The sequence below is a fragment of the Sander lucioperca genome, chromosome 5, assembly GCF_008315115.2.
Source record: "Sander lucioperca isolate FBNREF2018 chromosome 5, SLUC_FBN_1.2, whole genome shotgun sequence".
NCBI lineage: Eukaryota > Metazoa > Chordata > Actinopteri > Perciformes > Percidae > Sander > Sander lucioperca.
Genome location: NC_050177.1, coordinates 8659835 through 8682783, shown reverse-complemented (window position 1 = coordinate 8682783; position 22949 = coordinate 8659835). Strand labels below are relative to the sequence as shown.

The 22949-nt window shown below is 39.9% G+C and overlaps 1 protein-coding gene across 4 annotated transcripts in view; it reads right to left on the bottom strand.

Moving 5' to 3' along the window:
- igsf9ba (immunoglobulin superfamily, member 9Ba) overlaps nt 1-22949 on the bottom strand; it is a 78926-nt gene that overhangs the window by 12638 nt on the left and 43339 nt on the right. For all 4 annotated transcript variants that reach the window (XR_004897330.1, XM_036001213.1, XM_036001212.1 and 1 more), the window contains exons 5-17: nt 19556-19673; nt 15993-16134; nt 14138-14283; nt 12248-12390; nt 10572-10712; nt 10348-10467; nt 10072-10222; nt 7428-7551; nt 6551-6726; nt 2527-2753; nt 1906-1990; nt 1611-1772; nt 668-713 (exon numbers count right to left, since the gene is read on the bottom strand). Coding sequence is in view for 3 of the 4 variants with exons in the window: in XM_036001213.1 (XP_035857106.1) it covers nt 668-713; nt 1611-1772; nt 1906-1990; nt 2527-2753; nt 6551-6726; nt 7428-7551; nt 10072-10222; nt 10348-10467; nt 10572-10712; nt 12248-12390; nt 14138-14283; nt 15993-16134; nt 19556-19673 (1781 nt within the window). In the remaining variant the exon portion in view is untranslated. The remainder of the gene's footprint in view (nt 1-667; nt 714-1610; nt 1773-1905; nt 1991-2526; nt 2754-6550; nt 6727-7427; nt 7552-10071; nt 10223-10347; nt 10468-10571; nt 10713-12247; nt 12391-14137; nt 14284-15992; nt 16135-19555; nt 19674-22949) is intronic.

Genomic DNA, 22949 nt, shown 5'->3' with positions numbered 1-22949 from the left:
TCACAAATGAGCTTCTTTTGGGATTGAAATGTAGTCATACATGTACACAAGATTTACAGACAGACAAATACACACACGTAGCGGATACTGTACATTAAATGTGCAGCTAAACAAAAAATAGCATTATTAAACACTCAGAATCATGCAGAAAGCAGACAGTGATTGAGGTTAAAGAATACAGATGGATCAAAAATCAATACACATACTGCAGCTTTGGCACTCTGGGTAATGTGCTTAAATTGCTGACTCGGCTGCTTTGAACTTTCTTTATTCTGCCCATGATCAGCTAGAGGTTGCTACTGTACATGTTCTTCCACACCCTTAAAGGAGCCTGAACATATAGTCAAAGCTTATTCAATTTGGACATTGAAATCAAACTTACCATCTCTTGCCATATTACCTCTTGTCCAAATACACAGGAGAAAGCCTGCTGTGTGTAATCATCAGCTCCACTAACAAGGCTCTAAAAAGACCTTTTATTTCCAGTTACCAGCAGCTTCAAAATAAACTGAACTGTTTTGTAATTTTGACTGATATTCATCCTTAAAATGTATGCCTTGTGACAGCATGCATGGTGGGAGAAATTTTGTAAAAGGTGCATTAGAAGATGCACAGTAGTAGCCACGTCTGGCAGACTGCAGGGGCTCTGGTGTTTAGCTTTACTTACGGTGACTCAATGCTTTTCCTGAAGTGTGTCACCGACAAGGGAGGATCTGAGTGGACAAAAACATTTACATTTAGCATTTCCCTCTGTTTAACACCACCAGTAGAAGTCAGACACATGTACGGATTATGCTACAATGGACCCCTGGGACATGTAAAATACATTCTACATAGGAGCAAGGCACCTAGACGGAAATGACACAAAACAACCACAAGCAACGCAGCTGCATCCTTTTTTTAGGGGTTCTTACATGTCTGTGTTTTTTTTATTATTTTGTGTCTTTTTGTAATCATTTTATTGACTTTCTAACAAGAAATATTAACATTCAGCCCAGGGCCCAATGTGCCTGGGTCCTACTATATTTATTACATGTTATAATAATTAAGTATGTAATTAAAGGTCCTATGACATGCTGCTTTTTGGATGCTTTTATATAGACCTTAGTGGTCCCCTAATACTGTATCTGAAGTCTCTTTCCCGAAATTCAGCCTTGGTGCAGAATTACAGCCACTAGAGCCAGTCCCACACTGAGCTTTCCTTAGTATGTGCCATTTCTGTGTCTGTAGCTATTGAGGAGGAGAGGGGGGGGGCAAGGTGGAGGGTGGGGGTGTGGCCTTGACCAACTGCCACTTTGTTCGTTTGAAAGCCATGATGTCTCTCTCTCATGGGGGGGCCAAATTCTCTGGGCGGGCAAAGCAGAGAAAGGGGAGGTAACCTTTCCCCTTATGACAACATAAGGGGAAGATTCCAGATCGGCCCATCTGAGCTTTCATTTTCTCAAAGGCAGAGCAGGATACCCAGGGCTCGGTTTACACCTATCACCATTTCTAGCCACTGGGGGACCATAGGCAGGCTGGGGGAACTCATATTAATGTTAAAAAACCTCATAAAGTGAAATTTTCATGCCATGGGACCTTTAAGTAATTAAGTAGAGAGGGAGACAGACCTGGTTTACGTTTGAGTTTGCGACGGTGTTGCTTATTGACAAAGCAAGCTGCTAGAGTGCTGAACAGTACTGCCGCTGCCAGAAAACAGATAGTTGCCACAACACCCGCCACCACCGGCCGCGCCAGCCCCTCATCAGGTAACTCCGCAGGGGGGAAGGGATCTGATGGGGCAGACAAGTGGGTGAAAGGGAGAGGTTACTAACACAAAAACTCACAGATCTATTCCTCACAAGGGCAAAAGCATGTCCATGTGTACAAGATACTCTGTTAACGCTTCTTTGTAAAGAAACTGACCTGTGCTAGACACTCCCACCACGTTACTGCTCTCACTGATCAGGTCATCCATGACAGCCATCACTCGAAACTCATACCAAGACTCCTGTGAGAGAGACACAACAGACACCGTCTCCAACACTGATTTTGGTGTATAGCTTAGTAATCGTGTTCAAAAAGCATTTTGTAACTGTGTTTTAAAAATGGATCTATGTATGATAATTTTATATATATATATATATATATATATATATATATATATATATATATATATTTTTTTTTTTTTTTTTTTAATTTATATATAATACGGTTATCAAAATACACTGAAATGCAAAAAGGCTAAAAAAAATGAAGGTTAATTCCTGATGATGATGTCTTTATAATGATGTCGGTCCTTTAACATACACAAAATGTTGACTGTATAGAAATGGAATAATTATTGAAATTTGGCACTATGACATGGAGAGATTGGTAACAAATTCTGTTAATTATAATACATATAATATATATATATATATATATATATATATTACTTACTATAAGTAAGTAAGTATACACAGAGTTTGTAAAACAGTAAATTATACAAAGGTAAATTGACAGTATAATGGAGTGACACGCTCAGGAGATGTGTATGTAACTGACCTGAACGAGGTCTCTGGCTATGAGCTCAGTCTCAGTGGATGGGATCAGGTCATCCAGAACCTCCCACCTCTCCCCAAGGCGGAACTCCATGATATAACGGTCGATGGGTGAGGAGTGGTTGGCTGGGGGGAGCCATGTGAGGAGGACACCGTGCTGCGTGCGATTGGCTGTGAGGCACCGTGGTGGAGTAAGAAGCACCAGTGGTTCTGGGGTACCCAGAGGAGAGCCTGTGGACCAGAAATGTTGCACATAAAAGTTAACACAAAGGAAACTAATTCAGACATGACCCAAATAAAAAAAAATATCCCAAATGATCCTTTGCAGTGAAATACTCCGACAACAAAAGTGTGGCTAACAAGACGAAGAGTCTACAGCCATGCTAGCAGCTCTGTGAGGCTGCACGGCAGGGCTTTGAGCTAAATGCCAACTTCAGCATGCTAACCACATGATGCTTACATGCTCCCAAAGACAACACATATTGATGCTAAGCAGATGTAATCTTCACCATGATCGCAATCTTAATTCAGCATTTTAGCATGCTGACATTTGCTAATTAACACTAAACACAAAGTACAGCTGAGGATGATGAGAACGCCATTTGTTTTAAAGGTATTTTTGTCATAGAAATTTTAAATTTGGACCAGATGATAGCAATGGATCACCAACATTTTCACAATTCATCCTGAGGGGACCATGAATGTCTTTACCAAAATGTGCCAATCCATCCAATCGTTATTTTCAAATTTCACTTAAAACCATAAATGTAATGTAATGGTGGTGCAAAAGGAAAAGTCAGGGGATAACTGAGCTCAGTAGGGTTCATCCTTTGGGAACCATGAATGTCTGTACAATGTCATGCTAATCGATCCTACAATCGTTGTGATATTTCAGTCCGGACCAAAGTGGTGGACCAATAGACTAAAATTGACCCCTAGAACCACTAGCATGGCAAAAATCTGACTGTAGTCAGTGGGTTTTACAAACAGGGCGTAGCGTAACAAAAAAGATATGGTTGATCTTCTGTATCATACAAATGCTTGAAATATGTTGTATGCCTCGAGAGAGTGGTTTAGCTCCCTGAATATACAACCTCACAAGTACTCCACCTGACCTCAGACTGAATACTGCGAGAGATTTCTCTGAATTGTCTCCCTCCACAATCCCACTGGCTAAACACAGACTGAAATTGCTGAAAATAGGTACACTACTAAAGGCATGCACACAGAAATACAGTTAATACAGGTACAATTTTACCCAAAGAGACAATGTCTGATATTATCATATCAAAAATTCAAAGCAAAATGCAAACTCATATCATGAGTGACAGACACTCAAACCATCCTATTGGTGATATGTTAACACGGCAAATCAGAACAACACAAAAACAATACAGTAGGTTTGGTTATTGTACATACTTTAAAAAACATGAAAACAATATTATATGAAAGAATATGGCACTATATGTACAGGAAACATAAACCCATAACCTTATTGTCGACTGCCGATCATATATTGGCTGCTCTCTGAGTGTGTGAACTAGGTCAGAACTTCACAAGCCTCATTTAGCCTTTGTTGAATGAAGGTAAGCTTTCCAACACATTGTTGGCCAGACATAGCAGAATCTGGGTTTACACTTTATAGAACAAAGCCAGTACTGTGATGAAGTTACTGCCATCAAGTCTTTGAGAAAAAAAAAAAAACTCATAGTGTTACAGTATGTATAATAGAGTTCTTCACAGTTTGAGGGTTTGATTGGTAAATAAGTCACTTAAAGAAAGTATCAATTCCCTGTGATAAAACCTGACTTACAAGAATGAGACTACATTAGTTTGGTTATAGATGTTACTTTCTTAGAGTCTGACTCAATGCACACACACACACACACACACACACACACACACACACACACACACACACACACACAAGACTTTGATCTGTGCATGCCATTATTCAACACCACTTCTTTGTCCTTTCCAGCGCATGGTGGAAAATCCAGCAATGCACTTTTCTCCCTTCATGCCTTTTTTTTGCTGAGACATTGATTTTAAATACCATACACCCTTAATTCAGATTCAGTTCAGGCGGTGGCACATGAAGACTGGATATTGGCAGAATTACAACACACACACAAAAGAATATCAAAAATACACTTTAAAACATGAGTTTGTTAAAAAAAGAAGCTACATTTACTGACTAACACCTCACTAATACATCTTTCTCACTGCAAACATTTTTGACTTGTCAAACACAGGTGGAACTAATGACATTAATAATGAATCTGGTATTGTGCATGCAGGCTTATTGGCACACTTAAATGGAACAGTGTCATCATTACTGTCATTAGTTACACCTCTGCCTTTCTTGCTATAATAATTCAAAATGTTTGCAGTGACAATTATGTGTTGCATCACTCATCACATTGAAACATAGCAACTATTTAAAGAATATCAGCCTGTCCCAGATCTTTGCTGTGCTGGGTTTACTGTTTTCACTGGTTCACACATTTTAATAGTTTCCTGACTCCGTGTGCATCCACTTTTATCTTATGAAGACTAAAAATCTCAAGCACATGGCTAATACCATCTTGTTTAATTAAAGCATCAAGAAAATGATTTAATGGCTTTGATGTTTAATATTTGGGGGGGGGGGTCTCTTTTTTAATACTGACAGGAGAGCACAATGGGCTTAACCTTCTAACACTGTTCCGGTGAAAAATAACCGATTTACACATTCCCTGTACCATAAATATGGCATTTTTCATCAGATTGCCTCAAGACCTTATGATATCCTTCACAAAAGGCATTTGAACACATAACATTCATTGTGACTACTTTCTTTGAATTTTGAGTGATTTATTCAACTTAGTCACACTTCTTTTGTTTACGGCATAGGAAATGAATGGGAAAGAGTATAATTTTCATCCAGGAGATGAAAGACATCTCTATACACACACTCCTACAACTTTCCTATGCTTGTGTATGCATTCACAGGTGCAAAGCTTCCATTTGCAAGGAACACTGCACCATGACTGCAATTTGCCATTTGTGTGTGCGAACCACCAATGTTCACACATGCATGCATGTGCACACACACACACACACACACACACACACACACACACACAGTTCATGTGTCATGTTGCCACTTGTGCATGTGAACCACCACTGTTCACACACACCTGCATGCACGCACACACAGAAACACACGCACACGCACACGCACACACACACACACACACACACACACGTTGTAGATGTTAATGTTCTAATAAGGTCCTTTTACAATAAATATTCTATTAAAAAAACTTTTGTCATTTTTAACCTTTAAACAGTGTTTAAAGGTTAACAGAGACATAACATCCTTGACCATAAGGACAGTTTTAATCACCATGATGTGCATTATGAAGGTGGATGGATTCAAAGCAGTGTGCAGTGTACCGTTTTCTTTGATGTGTGTATGATGAAGTGAAAAATAATAATATATAACTACGTTCAAATTCAGGTTCGGACTGGCATTTGTAGACACCTAAATCAATCTGCTATCTTCTCTCTGCGTCCTCCTCCTTTGCATTTTTGTTTTTGTTAAAGTCACATTTAAATAAAAATAATAGTAGCATAACAAAACAAAACAGCGATAACAAATTGCATAAACTTCTGCTGTGTTGTTCTAATCCTAATCCTTCTTAATATGGTGTGAAGTTTTCTTCATAAAGATGATTGATAATAGTAATATTTGCATCTTTACTACAAGGAGCTCTGAGCTTGACTGCCTTATTTTTTTTATCAATGTTCTAATAAGCATCTTTTTTAGGAGAATTTCTAAATGTACCAAACTGAAATGTAGATTACATGATATTTATCCGTACACATTCATTTGAACATCACTAGAGGGCAGTATGTGATGATAGGGGTCTGAGGATATTCTAAAAGAAATATTAATAGTGTCTCAGTGCAACTCAGTGGGTTGATTCTGAAGTCAAAAAGCAGCAGACCATGCATGGAGAAACCTTTGATTAAGAACCCACCTGCAGTGTTGACTGTCACAACTTCACTGAATGGGCCCGTGCCCAGTTTGTTTTGTGCCAACACACTGAACTGGTACTCTGTCCCAGGCTCCAGCCCTGGCACCACCAACCAGGTCTGAGCACCAGAAACTGGCATCGAATGCCAGTCGTGAGGACCGAAGTCTGTTTTCTTTGACCTGAGAACAGAAATGAGACAGAAAAACAGAGAAATGATACATTGTTGTATATCCCTGAATGATGGTGAGTAATGTCTTAACTGTAATCAGTCTCAATGCAGTGTTGTACAGTAGCTGGGTGCTGAAAACATGCAGTTAATATAAGGGTCAATCACCAAAAAGACTTTCTCTGTTTCAGATAAGAAATTGTCTTAAAGCACTTCATTTAATAATTTCTTTTTTTCTCTTCTTTGTATTCATGTTTTAAAATGTTTAATCAATTAAGTTTTATTTTAACTTGTAATAATACATCATACTTAATTTGTGATTATACTTTGTATTATTCATTTTAACATGCAAAGTAACTAGTAACTAAAGGAAGGAATACAATATTTGCCTCTTAATTGTAGTGAAGTATAAAGTAACAGAAAATAGAAGTAAAGTACAAGTACTTTAAAATTGTCCCCCACTCATAAATACTCTGTTCTGAGTACTATCAGGTGCGCGTACTTTATGTTACTCTCCCAATATACACCACGTATTATGCATATGCACATTTACTGAATAAGCCGAGAAATATGCTGTCAAAACAATTCTGCTTCAGATTGAACTCCTGACATATTTTATCCTCATCAGCTGGAGACTCGGCCCTTAACCTCCAGGTAGTGTTTCCACGTCTGCAGACTGCTGCCACTGATTTGAAGTTAAATAAGAGCACTCACACTGGACCGTACCACACAGAGAACGTCTGTTCGAAGCCGCCATCGTATCCTGGTTCCCAGGACACATTAGCAGAGGTTGTTGAGGGTAATACATGGATATTGCCAGGAGCGTGTGGGCTGGTGCCTGAGAGGCCGAGACAGAGAGAGGGTAATGCGTTTGAAAAGCACAAGTATTAATTTACTCATCACATCTGTAACTACTTACATTTATCATTTATTATCACTTGCAGTAACACAAATATAAATATCCTTTTAACATGCATACATAAACATTGTATTCTCATAACTGTTCATTTAAATTTAAGCCTACGGGTTGAGTTCAAGTCACGTAATGCAGCACAGGTCAAATGAGGAGAATTTTGTTGCTGTTTTCACCCTCCAAAATGCTGTGCTGCATCATGTGCTGTAATAACGTGATGCTAGCTGAGGTGGTGACCAGTGAGTGTAAGGTCAGGTTCAAAAGCAGCAGTGCTGTCTGCAGCTCTGCTCGTCCCACCCACATAACAGCTGTGTCGTGTGGCCCGAAGCCACTTCTCACTGGCATAAAAGAGAGACCTGAGCGTGGTCTGAGGAGCACAGCTGTCTGCTGGTCACACGCGGCTGACTGGCCGCTGCCAGCTGTGAACCCCTCCATAGGCACTGGGGCAATGGGCTACTGGGGCACACTTAGTGACCTGCTCACATGTCACAGACCATGATGATGATACATGAACACAGACTTAAAGGAATAGTTTCTGCATTCGGAGAAACGCGCTTGTCCAGGTTAGATGAAAAGATTCACACCATTCTCATATATGTACGCTAAATATGAAGCTACAGCCAGAAAGCGGTTAACTTAGCTTCGTAAACGATAGCATAAAGTAGCTACATTTCTATACGGATTTAATTAGACAGGCCAATATTTTTGAACCTTTGGACAGAGCCGGGCTAGCTTTTTTTCAGGCTAGCTGAAAAACGCATGCAGGCTATAGCTTTATATTTAGCCCACAAACATGAGAGTGGTATCAATTGTCTCATCTAAATCTAACCCAAATGTCAAACTATTTCTTCAAACTGACACACCTAAACACCCTTCAATAAGAAACTATTGTAGTAAGAGCTTGTTTTTAAGGAATAGGCTACTAAAGTCACACGTAGTGCTCTTTCCTGTGCAAACATTTTATGAAATTGGCCCTAATTTTGCAATCATCTGAAACTGTACATACATCTTTCTGGCCTACAGAGGTTGAATATTTGATCATCAACAGATATATTTTCAGTGGATTTTTCCTGTAAAAGCCTGGACAGGAATCTAAAAAAATAAGGAACAAATTTTATAAATGTTTCCGCAATGAAGAGCAATGTTTGTACAATGAGTGAAAAGAACGAACCATCCCCAAAAACAAGACTTTTGTGCCTCTCATTGCTATGCTTGTGTATATTTTAAATCATTCATTTGCCATAATAATCACGTGTCAAAAAGGCAGTTTTACAACTTTGTGCAAGGCATCCATCTACTCAAAATGGCTGTTATTACTAGCCTAGAAATCTAGACGCACCCTAGCGGCAGCAAATGTAATTTGCAGCCAGGGTCAGTCTGGCAACTCTCCGTTGGCTTGCGAGCTGGAAAAACCAAATTCTGGTCAGGCTAATCACGTCGTGTATAGAGTCGGTGGGCGGGCTTAACATAAGGACGGCAGAGTTGCGACGGTTCCGTGTGAATTCCCTGCTACTTGAAAACAAAGAAGATGGCTGCTGCTGCTGGCGAACAGCGGTCTTTCGAATCGGCTTTGGCCGCGACTCTGGAAGACTTGGGAGTTAAGCACTGAAGTCATTCTTAAAAAAGGAAGATGTGTTCGGAGTTTTGCCCACCGGAAACGGCAAAAGTTTAATCTATCAACTAGCATTGCTCTGGTTGGCTATGAGTGCAGAGGGAATTTGAAAGACAACCGTTTATCCCGCCCCTCGGATTGAGCCCTGCCAATGGTGAGTTCCCAGACCCAACATCTTGATGTGGGTCTGGCTTGTCAGGCTATGCTATTACTGCTGTAAAGTCACAACTCAAGCAAGCAAATGGGATCAGAGAACACTACAGTTATAAAGGCTACTTAAAGGCACCACAACAATCACAACTCTAGAATTTGCATTATAGGTATAAAATGATACTTTCTACGATGTGCCATTTGAGGGCTTCTTGTACCAAAAATCTTATACACAGAGAAATTTCTGAGTGAATAACAATGCAATCAGTGTGCATCGGGACCTTCACAGCCCTGTTTAAACTTCATAACCCTGCTTGCCTTTGTCGACACTTCAGTCAATTTATCTGAGGAGTGAAAAGATGTCCTTGGTCCATTGACAGAGCAGACAAAGTCTGTAGTGACGGTGTTTTAGCAGAGGGGTTGATACCACACTGTGGTTACAGATTTGGGCTTTTAAATGAACTGTATAAAGCTATTACAGATACGATCTAATGAAATTTTAATGATGCCCGGGGGGAAATTGGACAGAGGCAAGGTGTTTGAGGGATTATAATGCAAATCACACAAACCACACACAGCAAAATGGGATCACAATGAACTTAAAATAACAAGAAAAGGTCAGCTGTTTGAGGAAATTGAGTAAGCTTTGGTGAGCTGAGAGCATTGTGCAGATTGTGTTGTACCGATGACTAGGATACGCGTGCTGGCAGTGATGCTTGTGACCACATTTGTGGCTACACACTCCCATTCTCCATGGTCCTCCTTGCTGAGGGACAGAAACTGTAAGCTGCCACTGGGTAGGATGTTGTGCTTACTCTTGCTTGGCTTCCCCACCTTAAATGGACATGGAAATTCCAGTGACATTGGTTAAGAAGAGGAAACAAACATTTCAGCACATAAAAAGAAGTGCAGAAAATGATTAACTAAGAGATTTGTTATGATGCGTTTGTCTACTGCACCTTTCTCCAGGTGATGCTTGGTATATCAGGGTCTCCAGAAGCAGCACAGGGGATAACTAGCTCTCTCCCAGCCTCCTGACGGTACTCCCCCCCAGGCCTCACATTAAAGTAAGGGGGATCCTGGGGAAAACACACAGACACCACACCCATCATGCAGACTTCTGGGGCCATCAGTGTATGCTAAAACATGGAGCAGACAGGACCAAACATGAGCAGAGATGTACCTTTAGCACCAAAGTGGCAGGGGGGGACATGCCCATGGTACCCAGGGCATTGTAAGGCACACAGGTGTAGGTGCCCAGGGAGTCTTCTGTGGCCTCTGCCACTCGGATACTTCCATCTGGCATCAGGCTCCAACCGGGGTACTAGAAGACAAGGGGGCATCTGAAATTTTTGATTCCAGGGGTTTTCTTGAGGGGAATGCTTATGTAATGCAGGCCAGCCTTCAACAGGAGCGCAACATAATGTGTGACTAGATTAGATTGTAGATAAATAGAGCGACAGATAGAGAGCTTTGAGCAGAGAGATACTTTATCTATTGGCGCTTTTCCATTACATGGTACCTGCTCGACTCGCCTCGACTCTACTCGCCTTTTTTGGTTTTCCATTACGAAAAAAAGTACCTGGTACCTGCTAACAGGTACTTTTTTTAGTACCACCTCAGTCGAGGTTCCAAGCAAGCTGAGCCGATACCAAAAGGTGACGTGAAAGCGACAGACGGGGGTGTTCTGAACAAACCCACCATTTTTAAATAATTTAGCCAGCTGTGTTTTTTTTTTTTGCTGCCTCCAGCTTCATTTGAAACAAAATGTGTCTTCTGGCTGTGGCAACAACAACACACCTTCCACGTTCTGTGTGTGTGTCGCGTTAGGTCACGGCAGTTTACTGCGGCGCCGCTATGACGACCAGCCACGCTGAGGCGGTACTAAAATCTGCAATGGAAAACGGACGCACAGTGCGTCGAGTCGAGGCAGGTCGAGCAGGTACCATGTAATGGAAAAACGCCATATGTGGCACTTTGTGGTGTGGTTTGGAAAATGACCGAATTCTTTTACACTGACAGGATAATGCTGAAAACCATATCAGTAGTGTTTGTATTTTGGGTATTAATTTCTGTAAGGTATTTTCAAAGATCAGTGGACAACAATATATCTGAATGGGACAGCACGGGGCAGTTTCAGTTCTCAGTGTGCTGTAACATAAAACCTGACAGAAGGAAAGTGATGGAAGCAATACACAGATCATTTTCTTCAGTAAAAGTACCAATACAATAATGTAAAGAATACTCCATTGCACGTTGAGTAAAAGAACAAGTATTATTATCAAAATGTGCTTAAAGTACCAAAACGTAAAAGTATGTGTTCCACGGACAAAATGGCCCCTGTGACTGATATATTATTATATACAACATTATTAGATTAACATTGATCCATGATGTGTCAGCAGCATTTTCCTGTTATAGCTGAGGTGGAGCTAGTTTTACTACTTTATATGCACTTTGGTTGTTTAGTCCAGTGGTTCCCAACCTAGGGGTCTGGTCCCTCCAAAGGGTCCAGAAAATAAATCTGAGGGGTGGTGAGTTCATTAATGAGAGAGGAAAGAAGAACAAGCAAAGCTACTACTAATACTTTGTATTCATTTTTTTTTTTTACTTTTCTCTAATATTTACTTTTTTGTGTGAAATATTGGATAATTCTACCTCTTTGGGATGCAAACAGTCACTTTAATGAAACTCGGAAACGTGACGCAAATGTTTTGTGAGGGGGCCTGTTAGTAAAATCTTGGCAGCATCATTTGAACCTCCTCACCAACACCAACTTAAATGTCAAATTGTGAGAGTAAAATGCAGGCCTACTGTAACACATAGCGGAGACTAAATAAAGCCCTGAAGCAGACTAACCTTCTCCACTCTGAGAGGATAGCCGTCTTTCTCCCACTTTACCGATGTCACAGGTGGGTTGGCGTCCACCGGGCAGCGGATGATGCCTGGCAGTTTCCGTGGGACGTAAATGACTGGGGGCATGTTGATCACTCGGGCAGGGTCTGAACATATAGAATAGATCAGTGTTAGGGATGGTGGATAGATAGTCAATGTTGTTTGATGTAATTTAAGGTGTGAATAAATGGACATGAGATGTATTACTTGATGGAAAAGACCAGGGCCTGTTTTTATCAAGAGTCTCAGAACTTAATATAACTTCACTTAACTTAACTAAACTTAACTTCCCTTACTTTGGAAATCACTCCTAGTTCAGCCAAAAATGTAGGAGTGCTCCAGATGTGTCCTAACCTGTTTGGAGTAAAGAGGAGATTGTGTTCATCTATTTTGTGAGAGGAGAGATGTTTTGGGAACACTTGATGACAATGAGTTTATTCAAATAATTATAATATTTCTTTTGAGACTGTCTTTGTGCAAGATGCAGAGAAGAACACCTTATCTCCCCCCAGAAACCGATTGTCATCACAGCATTACACTTTTTTTGGAATGTAGAACAATGATGATCGGACAGACAATTTTGATGGTCAAAGATCAAACTTGGTGACACCAAACTATGTAATCTACATAATCAAGGATATCCCCATTGAATTACAACAGGTACAATTATAAATAGGATTTTCTATCTATCTTTCTATTTCTATCTATAATTTTTTTATTCATTTAAAAAAAAAAATGACAGGGCTTTAATACTTTAGACTGTATGTGTGTCCATATTGTTACAGTGCATTTCCCAAGACTGGGTGACATTACAGAAATATCAAATTGTCCTTGCTTGTAGAGAAAATAAAACCGGTGTAGTTGAAAGGGGAATTAGTGAAAGAGAAGATTAGGCAACAGCCAGCCACAGAGTTTTAAACATCATCGCTGTACAAGATGCAGTGCTGCACTATTACGGGCTGTAAAAGGATATTTTATACTAAATTCCACATAGCTGAGTCAAATTACATACTATTATTTCAATGCACATAAAGACAACATTAATTCTTTAAGTCAGGCTTGCCAATGTTTACCTACAGTCTAAATGGCATATTTGTAAATATTATTATTTATTATTTTGTCCTATTTTTGCATTTATAATCTTGGAAAGTTACCAAAGTTATTTGACTATACAAAACCATAAAACAAAAAATATTTTTTTGCATTTTTGCTTTGTGCCATTGTTTAATATTTGAAACCGGTCTGACTTTCGAACAACAGCGTCGTCACACTGCATGAAGCATCCAGGACAGTTATGGTCTGCTGTATTTGAGGCCAGTGATGAATCAGTGCGTGCAGTGTCTGTGAATGCCCCGGCTCTCTCTCTCTCATGCTGTAGCACAGTAATCAATGGCCGGCGGCAACTTGGGGACAAAGTAACTCAACACACAAGGGCTTGACGATAAAACGTCAGATGGCCGGGAGTGACGTTTCTCTCTCTCATCTGTCCGAACTGATGAACAGGACGGTCACTGTTTCATGTTTAGGGGAGCCAGATGCAAAAGAGACGAGGAAAAATGGAGTCTGAGGACTAGCCCGTCCCCATCTTTGTGCACAGGAATGAGGCTGGAGTCAGGATAGATAACAATCGTATCATTAAAATCCACACAGAATGTGAAAATGGTCAAAGAGGCTCCATCAAAACAAACTGTGTGGCTCTCTGTCACTTTGCATCACAGTGGTAGAGCAGCGCTGCCAAATAACACAGCAGCCTCCATACTGCTGCTGCTGCTGTCCCCTTTTCCTTTTCACAAGGCTCGCTGTACCATCTCCCTGCCCCTCCCCCATCCACTTTGTTGCCACGGTAACACTCACACTGAACAGTCAGGTAGGCCGATGCCGAGGGTGAGATACCGAGGCTGTTGCTCGGACTGCAGGTGTATTTCCCAGCATCCTCCGGCTTGACCCGGAAGATGATAAGGGTGCCGTCGATGAGAATGCGCACTCGGAGCTTGAGGTCACTGCAAGAAGACACACGTTTTGTCACACACCGTGTTACTGAAACACACCAACAGGAAAAGGCACACATGTATTTTTAGTTTTTTGCTGAATTACGTCAAGGTGCCATAAGAGAGCAGCAGAGAGTCAAACAGCAGCCAGCTCTGAAAGGAAGAACACAGAGTACACAGCAAGAGATTCAAATAAATCTGCTAATTGCCATAATCGCAAAATGGTACAGCCTTCATGTTTCCCCCCTTGGCACCATTTAAAATTAAACACAGTAATGATGGAGCACATATTACTTTTTTAATGGAGCTGCTTTCTTTTATCATGCATCAGAATTGAAGCTCAAACTGAATATGTCTAATAAAATGGTACTAGTTTTTAATACAAACCTCTTTTGTTTATAATGGCTTTTTTAATGGTTAGTAAATACTTTCCTAAAGCTTTACAGATCAGTTATAGGCCATTACAAACAACAATATTTGGGTCACCAGGTTGTGAAAAATCCCTTTTATTTAACTGATTGGACTATTACTGATTGATTGGACTTATTACTATATACATATGTATGTTACAACTTGGCAGACAGCCCAACAGTTGTTCCGTTTAATTGCTTCTAACTGATCTGTAAAGTAGTAGTTAATGATCTATTGACTATTAATGAAGCCAATAGTTACGACATATGATACAATAAGATCATTTCATCTATACCTCGTGCCTTTAGTGTATTTCTAGTTATGTAGGGTATGAAAAAGTGCTCTATCAATGAAATGTATTATTATTTTTTTTTATAACATAAGATATGATGAGACTTTATTTTGACAGTGTGGGGAAATGAACATGTTAGAGTAGCACAGAGACAGCCATGATGTGTGAGCTATGTATAATATATATTATAATATACAGTATATGTGTAATACAACGCATACTATAGTACATATAACTACTACTCCCATAGTTATACCTTATAAACTTTCTGATCTTACCTAACCTGCAATAAGAAAAAAAGAAAAATATCTAGATTGACGCCATTAAAGCTGTTAAAAATTAGAATCGGACACTTTTGTGCACTTTCTCTGTGGTAGTCCTTTAGACACTTGTTTTCACTGCCAGTCAAACTCCTGTTCACTTGCTCTTCCTTCCCACTTGTTCTGTCACTTGTTCGCTGTTAAACCCTCTCAGGCTCTAAAGACCTGCTCTGGGGAGCCTGCGGAGGTCCTGGCTACGCTTCAGAGCATCACTGCATGAGAGGCATATGATGACACAAGGCCTGAGTCACGTAATATTGTCATCAGAGAGCACTAACTCGCCTGGCACTGTCCAGACAGACCCCCGCCAGGCCCGCGCTTACTGCCTCCGTGGCCACAGCAGGACAGGACACCCTCGCGCACGCACACACACACGCACACACACGCACACGCACACACGCACGCACACACGCACGCACACACACACACACACACACACACACACACACACACACACACACACACACACACACACACACACACAGTATATACAGTACTAGATATACACACTCCAAATGCAGCACAGAGACACACAATGTCACTCACATCAGAAAAATGTTGGGATGAATGCAGCCTGTGTGGTGGTGATTTAAATGCATCTAAACAAGAGGCCTTTTAAGTCTTAACCTCAGCCAAGTGCTTAACTAAGATGATTCCCTGCAGCCACAGTACAGAAGTGAACTTGATCATAACTTTACTTCTTGAAGTAGACATTATCCTCTTCCCAGAACCAGGTGTAGGTCAGGTTGCCAGGATACGCCTCCGCTTGGCAGGTGAAGAGTGCATTCTGGGATATGTTTACAGTGACGTTTTCTGGTGGAGAGACGATGTATGGAGGCCCTAAGAGAAGCAGAAAAAAGTTTTAGTTTGTGTTGCAGTCTACTGTTTTAACCCTCTAAAGCTGCAATAACAGATTTTTGAGGAATAAGACTTAAACAGTTGCTTATTTACACATCCAGCAGTCACGGAGCAACATTTGCATTTATTCAGTTGTGTTTCTGGCCACCTGATGAATGAAAATCCAATATTCATTTTCCTTTTAACTCGGTTTTTGGTCTCCAAAGGAACTTCTGAGGAAAAAAATCAGGCTCTTAAGCTGCTGAATGCTCCACCATGTTCCCAAGCTAGTCACTAACTGTGTCTGTCTGCTGTTTGGTGCTGAGCAGGTAGCGTACAGTGGGTTTATGAAAACAGATCCCTGCTGCACCCGAAAACAACATTGATGAGAGCGTAACCAAAAACAGTAAAGTTTTGGGCTGTAAAACCAAAACAATGAGCTGAAAGATGCTAAAAAGCTCAGAAGACTTGAGGGGAGCTGCAGACTCTGGTAATAATTATCAGAGTGACCCTGTTCACATTACTGTACACAAAGTCATCTGATCAATTGTTATTATACAAATATATTATAGCAGCATTAATGTTCCCGAACAAATGTTTGAAATGTACAGTCATATTTACACATTTGTTTTTATGAGCAATGTTTAAAACCCAATAAATAATCATTTTACATATAAAATAAGCAAAACAGTTTTGGTGTTTTTTGTAATTTTTATTTAACTACCATTTAAGAACTTCCTGTTCACTTCAATCTGCATGCACCCTCTGAGCAGAGATTGCACCACCTTCTTTTAGAGTGAAGCGATCAATATATCTGCAACTGGTATTGTGCTTAAATTTGGCTTCTTAAAAAAGAAAAAAATCACATTTACCAAATAGAAGTATCACCGTGGATCACTGACTGTACTTTCAGTTAAAGAAATGTCAGAGAAATGAAACTGAAATATTAATAGGAATTGCAACACATATACAATAGAATATTATTACATTTGATCGTATTGACAATTACTAATCAGAGAAATTACTCAGCTTTTCTTTTAAAAAATCTCATTGGGGAGTTTTTTGGGCCTGACATACTCGAACCAAGTGCTAGAGATGGCTTAATCAGGTTGAGTTGAATACAACAAATGTTTCAACAAGATGCTCTAGCAAATTTTAGATAAAACCAATACAAATTATTATTTAAACCTAAAAAAAATCATCTTGAACCATATGCAGGCCGACTCTGCTTCCACATTGGGATTGTGGACATTTTTTTCAGGAACAGAGTGAGACAGAGAGCACATATATGTATTACTTACAATATATCACCACAGTCTGATGTAAAATACAGTGAGCAGGCATCTACCGTAACCTTAATAGTAGTCAGTTCTGGAGCTTATGCATGCTTCACATTGTAACCTTTTCATCCCCCGAGGTGCTCTTGCTCTTAACTCTCAATAAAACAGCAGAAGCCATGAAAGGTAAGCTGTCTTTTATGAGAGGGCCCAGATACAAGCCTCCTGGTTATTGTCCTCTCAGCGTGCACGGCTTTAATGCATCAGGTGGGATCGCTGACAGCCCTGTGCGGGAGTCTCACATAACAATTAAAAACAGATCACAGGAGTGAGAATCATGACTCCTCAGATATCTGCTTCTTATTGCTCTGAGTCTTAATTATACCCCGCATTTTATTCCATGGCGCTTTTCATGCCAAATATTTAACTAACTCAACTCCTGTGCAAACATTTTATTTATATCTACATGTAACTGTGTTTTATACACTGAAAAAAAAGGTTCTATGTGAAATGTAACACTGTTTGTGTGCATTCACAGCCACTGGTGTAACATTTACCGCACCCTACTGGCAATATTCTGCTTAACAAGGTTAATGCATGACACATGGCAGGTAAGAACTCCTTGAATAGGGATGGACATAACAACAGGAACATCTTACAACTTAGTGAAATCAAATCAAGTTGCCCTACAATAAGATCTACTTTTATGGGTTCCAATATATTCAAAAGTATTATTTTGCAAATTGTCTCTGTGTGTCAATTTTGCAATAAAGGCCAATCTAAACGAGGAACCGTGTTACATTTATTTTGGTCTTATATATTTAACCGGTTTTCCAATCTATATAAACAAACTACCCCCCCCCAGTTGAAAAGAAGAAAAGTATATTTTTTTGTACCCACGTACTGCAAACATCCCAATCCAAACATAATATGTCATTTGGTTCACTATGAAATCTTTTTCCTAAAATACTGTCACTTTATTCTCATAATACCATGTGTCTTTTTCTCTCTTAATGTTACAACTTTATTGTCAAAAAAAGATATCATAATTTCTTTCTAGTAATATGATTTTAAGTGGCCATTATATACCCGTTGTACAATAAAGGTTTCCTTCTCATTGATTTACAAAATTGCCTACAATGGTCCAATAGACCAAGAAATAGTGAATTAGTTTACAGAGTTTACAAATCTATCATATGATTTATCACAATAGGTTCGGTCATATCTCCACAGACAATGTTCAGTTTTTTAGGGCTCTTATACGGTATGGTCTGCTTTACATTGTCAGGTGTTCCTCTATGCAGAAGGGGAATGTACAGGTAGTATTGTCAGGTTTGGATATAATGGAGGCCTCTCCCATGGAAGTCCACAATTGAACTTCTGCAGTGTGTTGTGGTTGAAAGAACTGGTATTGTAGTACTAACAGCTGCACTGGAGGCCTGCAGACTTAATGCAGTTGCAACACATGCACCACTGGTTACACTATCCACTGGGTTAGAAGACATTGAGTGTTTGCAGTGAGTGTGCACATGCATTTACTATACTGGGAACAAAGAGGAGCGTAATTCCTCTGCTCTGTTTGCACCTACAGAAGTCAAGCATTAAAATAGACCTAACGCTAACTCGACCATAAAAGCAAGATGCTCAGTTGCTTGTCAATACACACTGTTCACTCCATGCTGTATCAGGGGAAAGAGAGAGAGAGTACTGGAGGCTGGTATCACAACCATCTATCTGATCTGTGTCTAGCAGAGAGCCTAGTTAATGGACCGGAGACAGACAGTGACGCTCTCACAGACAGTGAGTGTGTGTTGTACACACATGGCTGTGCACAAGAGCACGCACACAAGCCCCAGCTATTGACTGACTGATACAGACTCAGAAGGCATGTTACATACATCAGAACAGCAGAGTTGCATGGCTTTGCTTTTAAATGCTGCTGCAGTAAAGACCTTCAAGTATAAATAATAAAACTACTTAAGTGATGCAAATGCAATATTTGGCCGGATGTAGAAACTAGGAAACATGTTTTTCTCATTTCAAAATCTGGGGATGTGTGCAAATATATTTGTCAACAACACTTATTAATAATGTCTTACAGTATGTATAGGGCTCGCTACAGTGTGCGTCATTAATGGATACAGTACCTTGAACCAGCAGACGGGTAGTGTGGAGCACCTCTCCCTGGTCACTGTAGGCTCGGCATGTGTACGCCCCTCTGTCATCTCGAGTGATGGCAAGGATGGTTAGACTGCCATCATGTACCTGTGGTTACATGCAGGAGAAACAGATAAAGGTCCAACCTCTGACACACATCATATATAATAAATAATAACGGGATAAAGTGAAACTGCAGGTGCTGCAAGTCACGTTTCAGGTTGTCAAAGACAGTGGTGGAGGAAGTTGTTTTCTACGCAAAAATTTTCAAACTTCACTGATTCCTGCTTCTCAAATGTGAATATTTGCTAGTTGTCTTAGCTGTCTATGATAATAAGTTGAATACCTATGCGTTTGTTACTGTTGATCAGACATACGGTAATAGGCAATTATGTTATCTTGGAAATTGCAATAGGCATTTTGCACTATTTTCTGACATTTTATAGGCTATAAACAAATGATCCATTATTCAAGAAATCAACTGGCAGATTCATTCATAATCAAAAGGACCGTTAGTTGCAGCCATAACTCAGATCCTTTACTTAAGTAAAAGTACTAATACCACATTGTTTGAAAATACTCCATTACAAGTAAAAGTCCTGCATTTAAAATGTAATGTAGTAAAAGTTCATAAGAATTAGCAACATGTACCTAAAGTATCAAAAGTAAAAGTACTTAGTGCAGAAAACTAGCCCCTTTGAGAGTTTCACAAATATACAGTACTGTATATCACTAGATTATTCTTACTGATGCATTAATGTACTGCTGTTATTGGTTCAGGTGAAGGTGCTTTTAAGTAAATACATTTTATACAGTAGGTCTGCACCTCATGATTGTTCAGTCTGTCAAATATCAGAAAATAGTGATCGATGTCCCAGAAACTAAAGCAACGTCTTCCAATTGCTTTGTCTAACCAACATGACTACATTTAACGTAAACTAAAAAAGGAAAAGCAGCACATTGTCACATTTTGGCTTGAAAAAAATGACTTAAATGATTAAACATGTATCAAAATAGTTGCGTTATTATACATTTTCTGTTGATTGACTAATTGTCTAATCAACAAATTGATTCAGCTCTAATGTCATATACTGTTCTGACAGTAAGTTTGTGGCGAGTCTCTAAAGAAAACACATCAAACACTTAAAAGTCATGAATGTGCCATGCTTTAATTAACTCCAGGTCTGATTGCTGCATGTTGTAACCTTGGAAACGTCTAACTAATGAGAACCAATAAGTGGTGAAGAAACACATTAACCAAACCTAATAGAAAAGCCCTCATAAATTATGCAACAGGTTGCGAGAGAACTCTGTCCATTCAAGTCACACACAGCTGTAGTCTGTCCATTCATGCAGCTGAGGGGGAATCTGCTACGCCTGCAGAATTATTCCTATTCATCTGTCTTTCAAATGTTTCATAGCCGGGAGATGCTGCTAGACACAAGCAACATTAACTTCTGTCAGTCTGTTGGCAAACGGTGTCATCATCATCACAAGATAACACTTTGTGCATCACTCCTGTGTAACATACCACACGTGTGGCGTGCTGAGAGCTGGGAGTGTAAACTAAACACTGATGTGTTGTGAAGCATCGATTTGAGGCTTGGAAAGAAGTTTGTATTGATTAAAAAACATTTGGAAGAGATTCAAATTGATTTCAATTGTCTTTATTTTAATTACATGTTTGCAGTGACTAGCTGTCTGGTTGAATGGTAACATTAACTGAGCTGCTCTCATGCCTAAATGTGTTTTATTACTATTGACTCTTTTATAGGATTTCATAAATTTAGAGTTGCGTAGGTCAAATGTAAAAGGTGCGTTCAGACAGAAAGCAAAGCGAATGTTCGCCTCACGGTGAAGACCCACTAGAAGCGAACAAATTGCGTCGCTTGCAAGCTAACAATTAGCTTGCCCATTAAAAAAACATTGTGTAAATAAGCAACCAACAATTTACGTGACGTAAAGTTATACTTTGTATTTGTTTGTATCAGTAATTCTCAACCGGATCTCACAGAAATACATGAAATGACCACGACCTCTTAACACAGCATGACGTGGTGGTGGCACGTAATATCTTAAATGCTATACTTGGATAGGTTTAGGAAAAGATCATGGTTTGGGTTAAAATAAGTAACATTGTTACGTTACATAAGTTACATATGTAAGTTACTTATGTTACGTAAATAAGTCAACATTGACTTTTGGTTTCACACGGGACAGGAACTGCGATTTCCTGGTTGAAAGTCCTGTGTTTCCTCCCTACGCATAGTCTGGCTATCCCCAGACCAAGCTTAATCTTTTAAGAACATTAGTCTGGGGAGTCTGCTCTGTATTTTCTACTGCACAAGAAGAGTGATCAACAGGCATAGTTGAAATGACTCTGTACGCAATTGGAGAGTCCTTCAACCAATCAGACCAACGATCCGGGTGACGTAGCAGCGACAGCGGCATCAACGGGTTGCTGCCATGGAGTGCTGCGCTTCGGTGGCCAGCTTGTTGAATGTTAAAGCGTAACTCTCGCCAAAATGCAACCTAGGGGCTTTTTGTACCAGAGTCAAACTTTCGTTTAAAAGAATATTTAGGATGGAATCGTCACTTTTAAGATTTACCGTATTTTCGTTTTTCGGTCAAATGGCCTTTTGAATGGGAGTAAAGGGGCACTTTTATGCTTTATACTTTTGAGCAACTCACGTTAGCAGTTGTTGTTTACACTATCCGACAAAACAACGAATTATCCGTGCATTTATATGGAACTAAGCTTTCGGAGCTTTTCATCTTTACGCTCCTCCCTCGACTATTTTTGACTGGCTCGATAGACGGCAACCAGAAGAACAGCTACAGTGAGTTGCTCAAAACTTTTTAGTAAACTTTGGGTACACAAACAATGTTGTCAATGCTTTCGTTAAGGTGTAGAGACCCTGGTCATACTTCGAGCAAAGTTTCATGTTCTGTCGAGCCTTCTTAGTGTTTTAAAAATAGCTATTTTGAGGCTAGCATAAAAGTGTCTCTAGCACGCCCATTAAAAAGGCCATTTGACCGAAAAACTAAAATACGTAAATCTTAAAAGTGGCTATTCCGTCCTAAATATGCTTTTAAATGAAAGTTTGACTAGGGTACATTCACAAAAAGACCCTAGGTTGCATTTTGGTGAGAGTTACGCTTTAACAAAAAGCTGCTTGGTCGCTTCTCTATCGTCATTGTGTTAAACCCGCCAATAGAGCGCCAGGTGTATAAGCCAGTTTGTGATTGGTTCCCGCAAATTTGTAACGGAAGCAGGATAGATAAACGTACAGGTTTCCAGCCTGAGTTGCAGGGGGAAATCAAATCGCCAGCAGATCGCGCTGGGTTTACCCAGTCTACCCTACGCAGACTTCGAGACAGGAT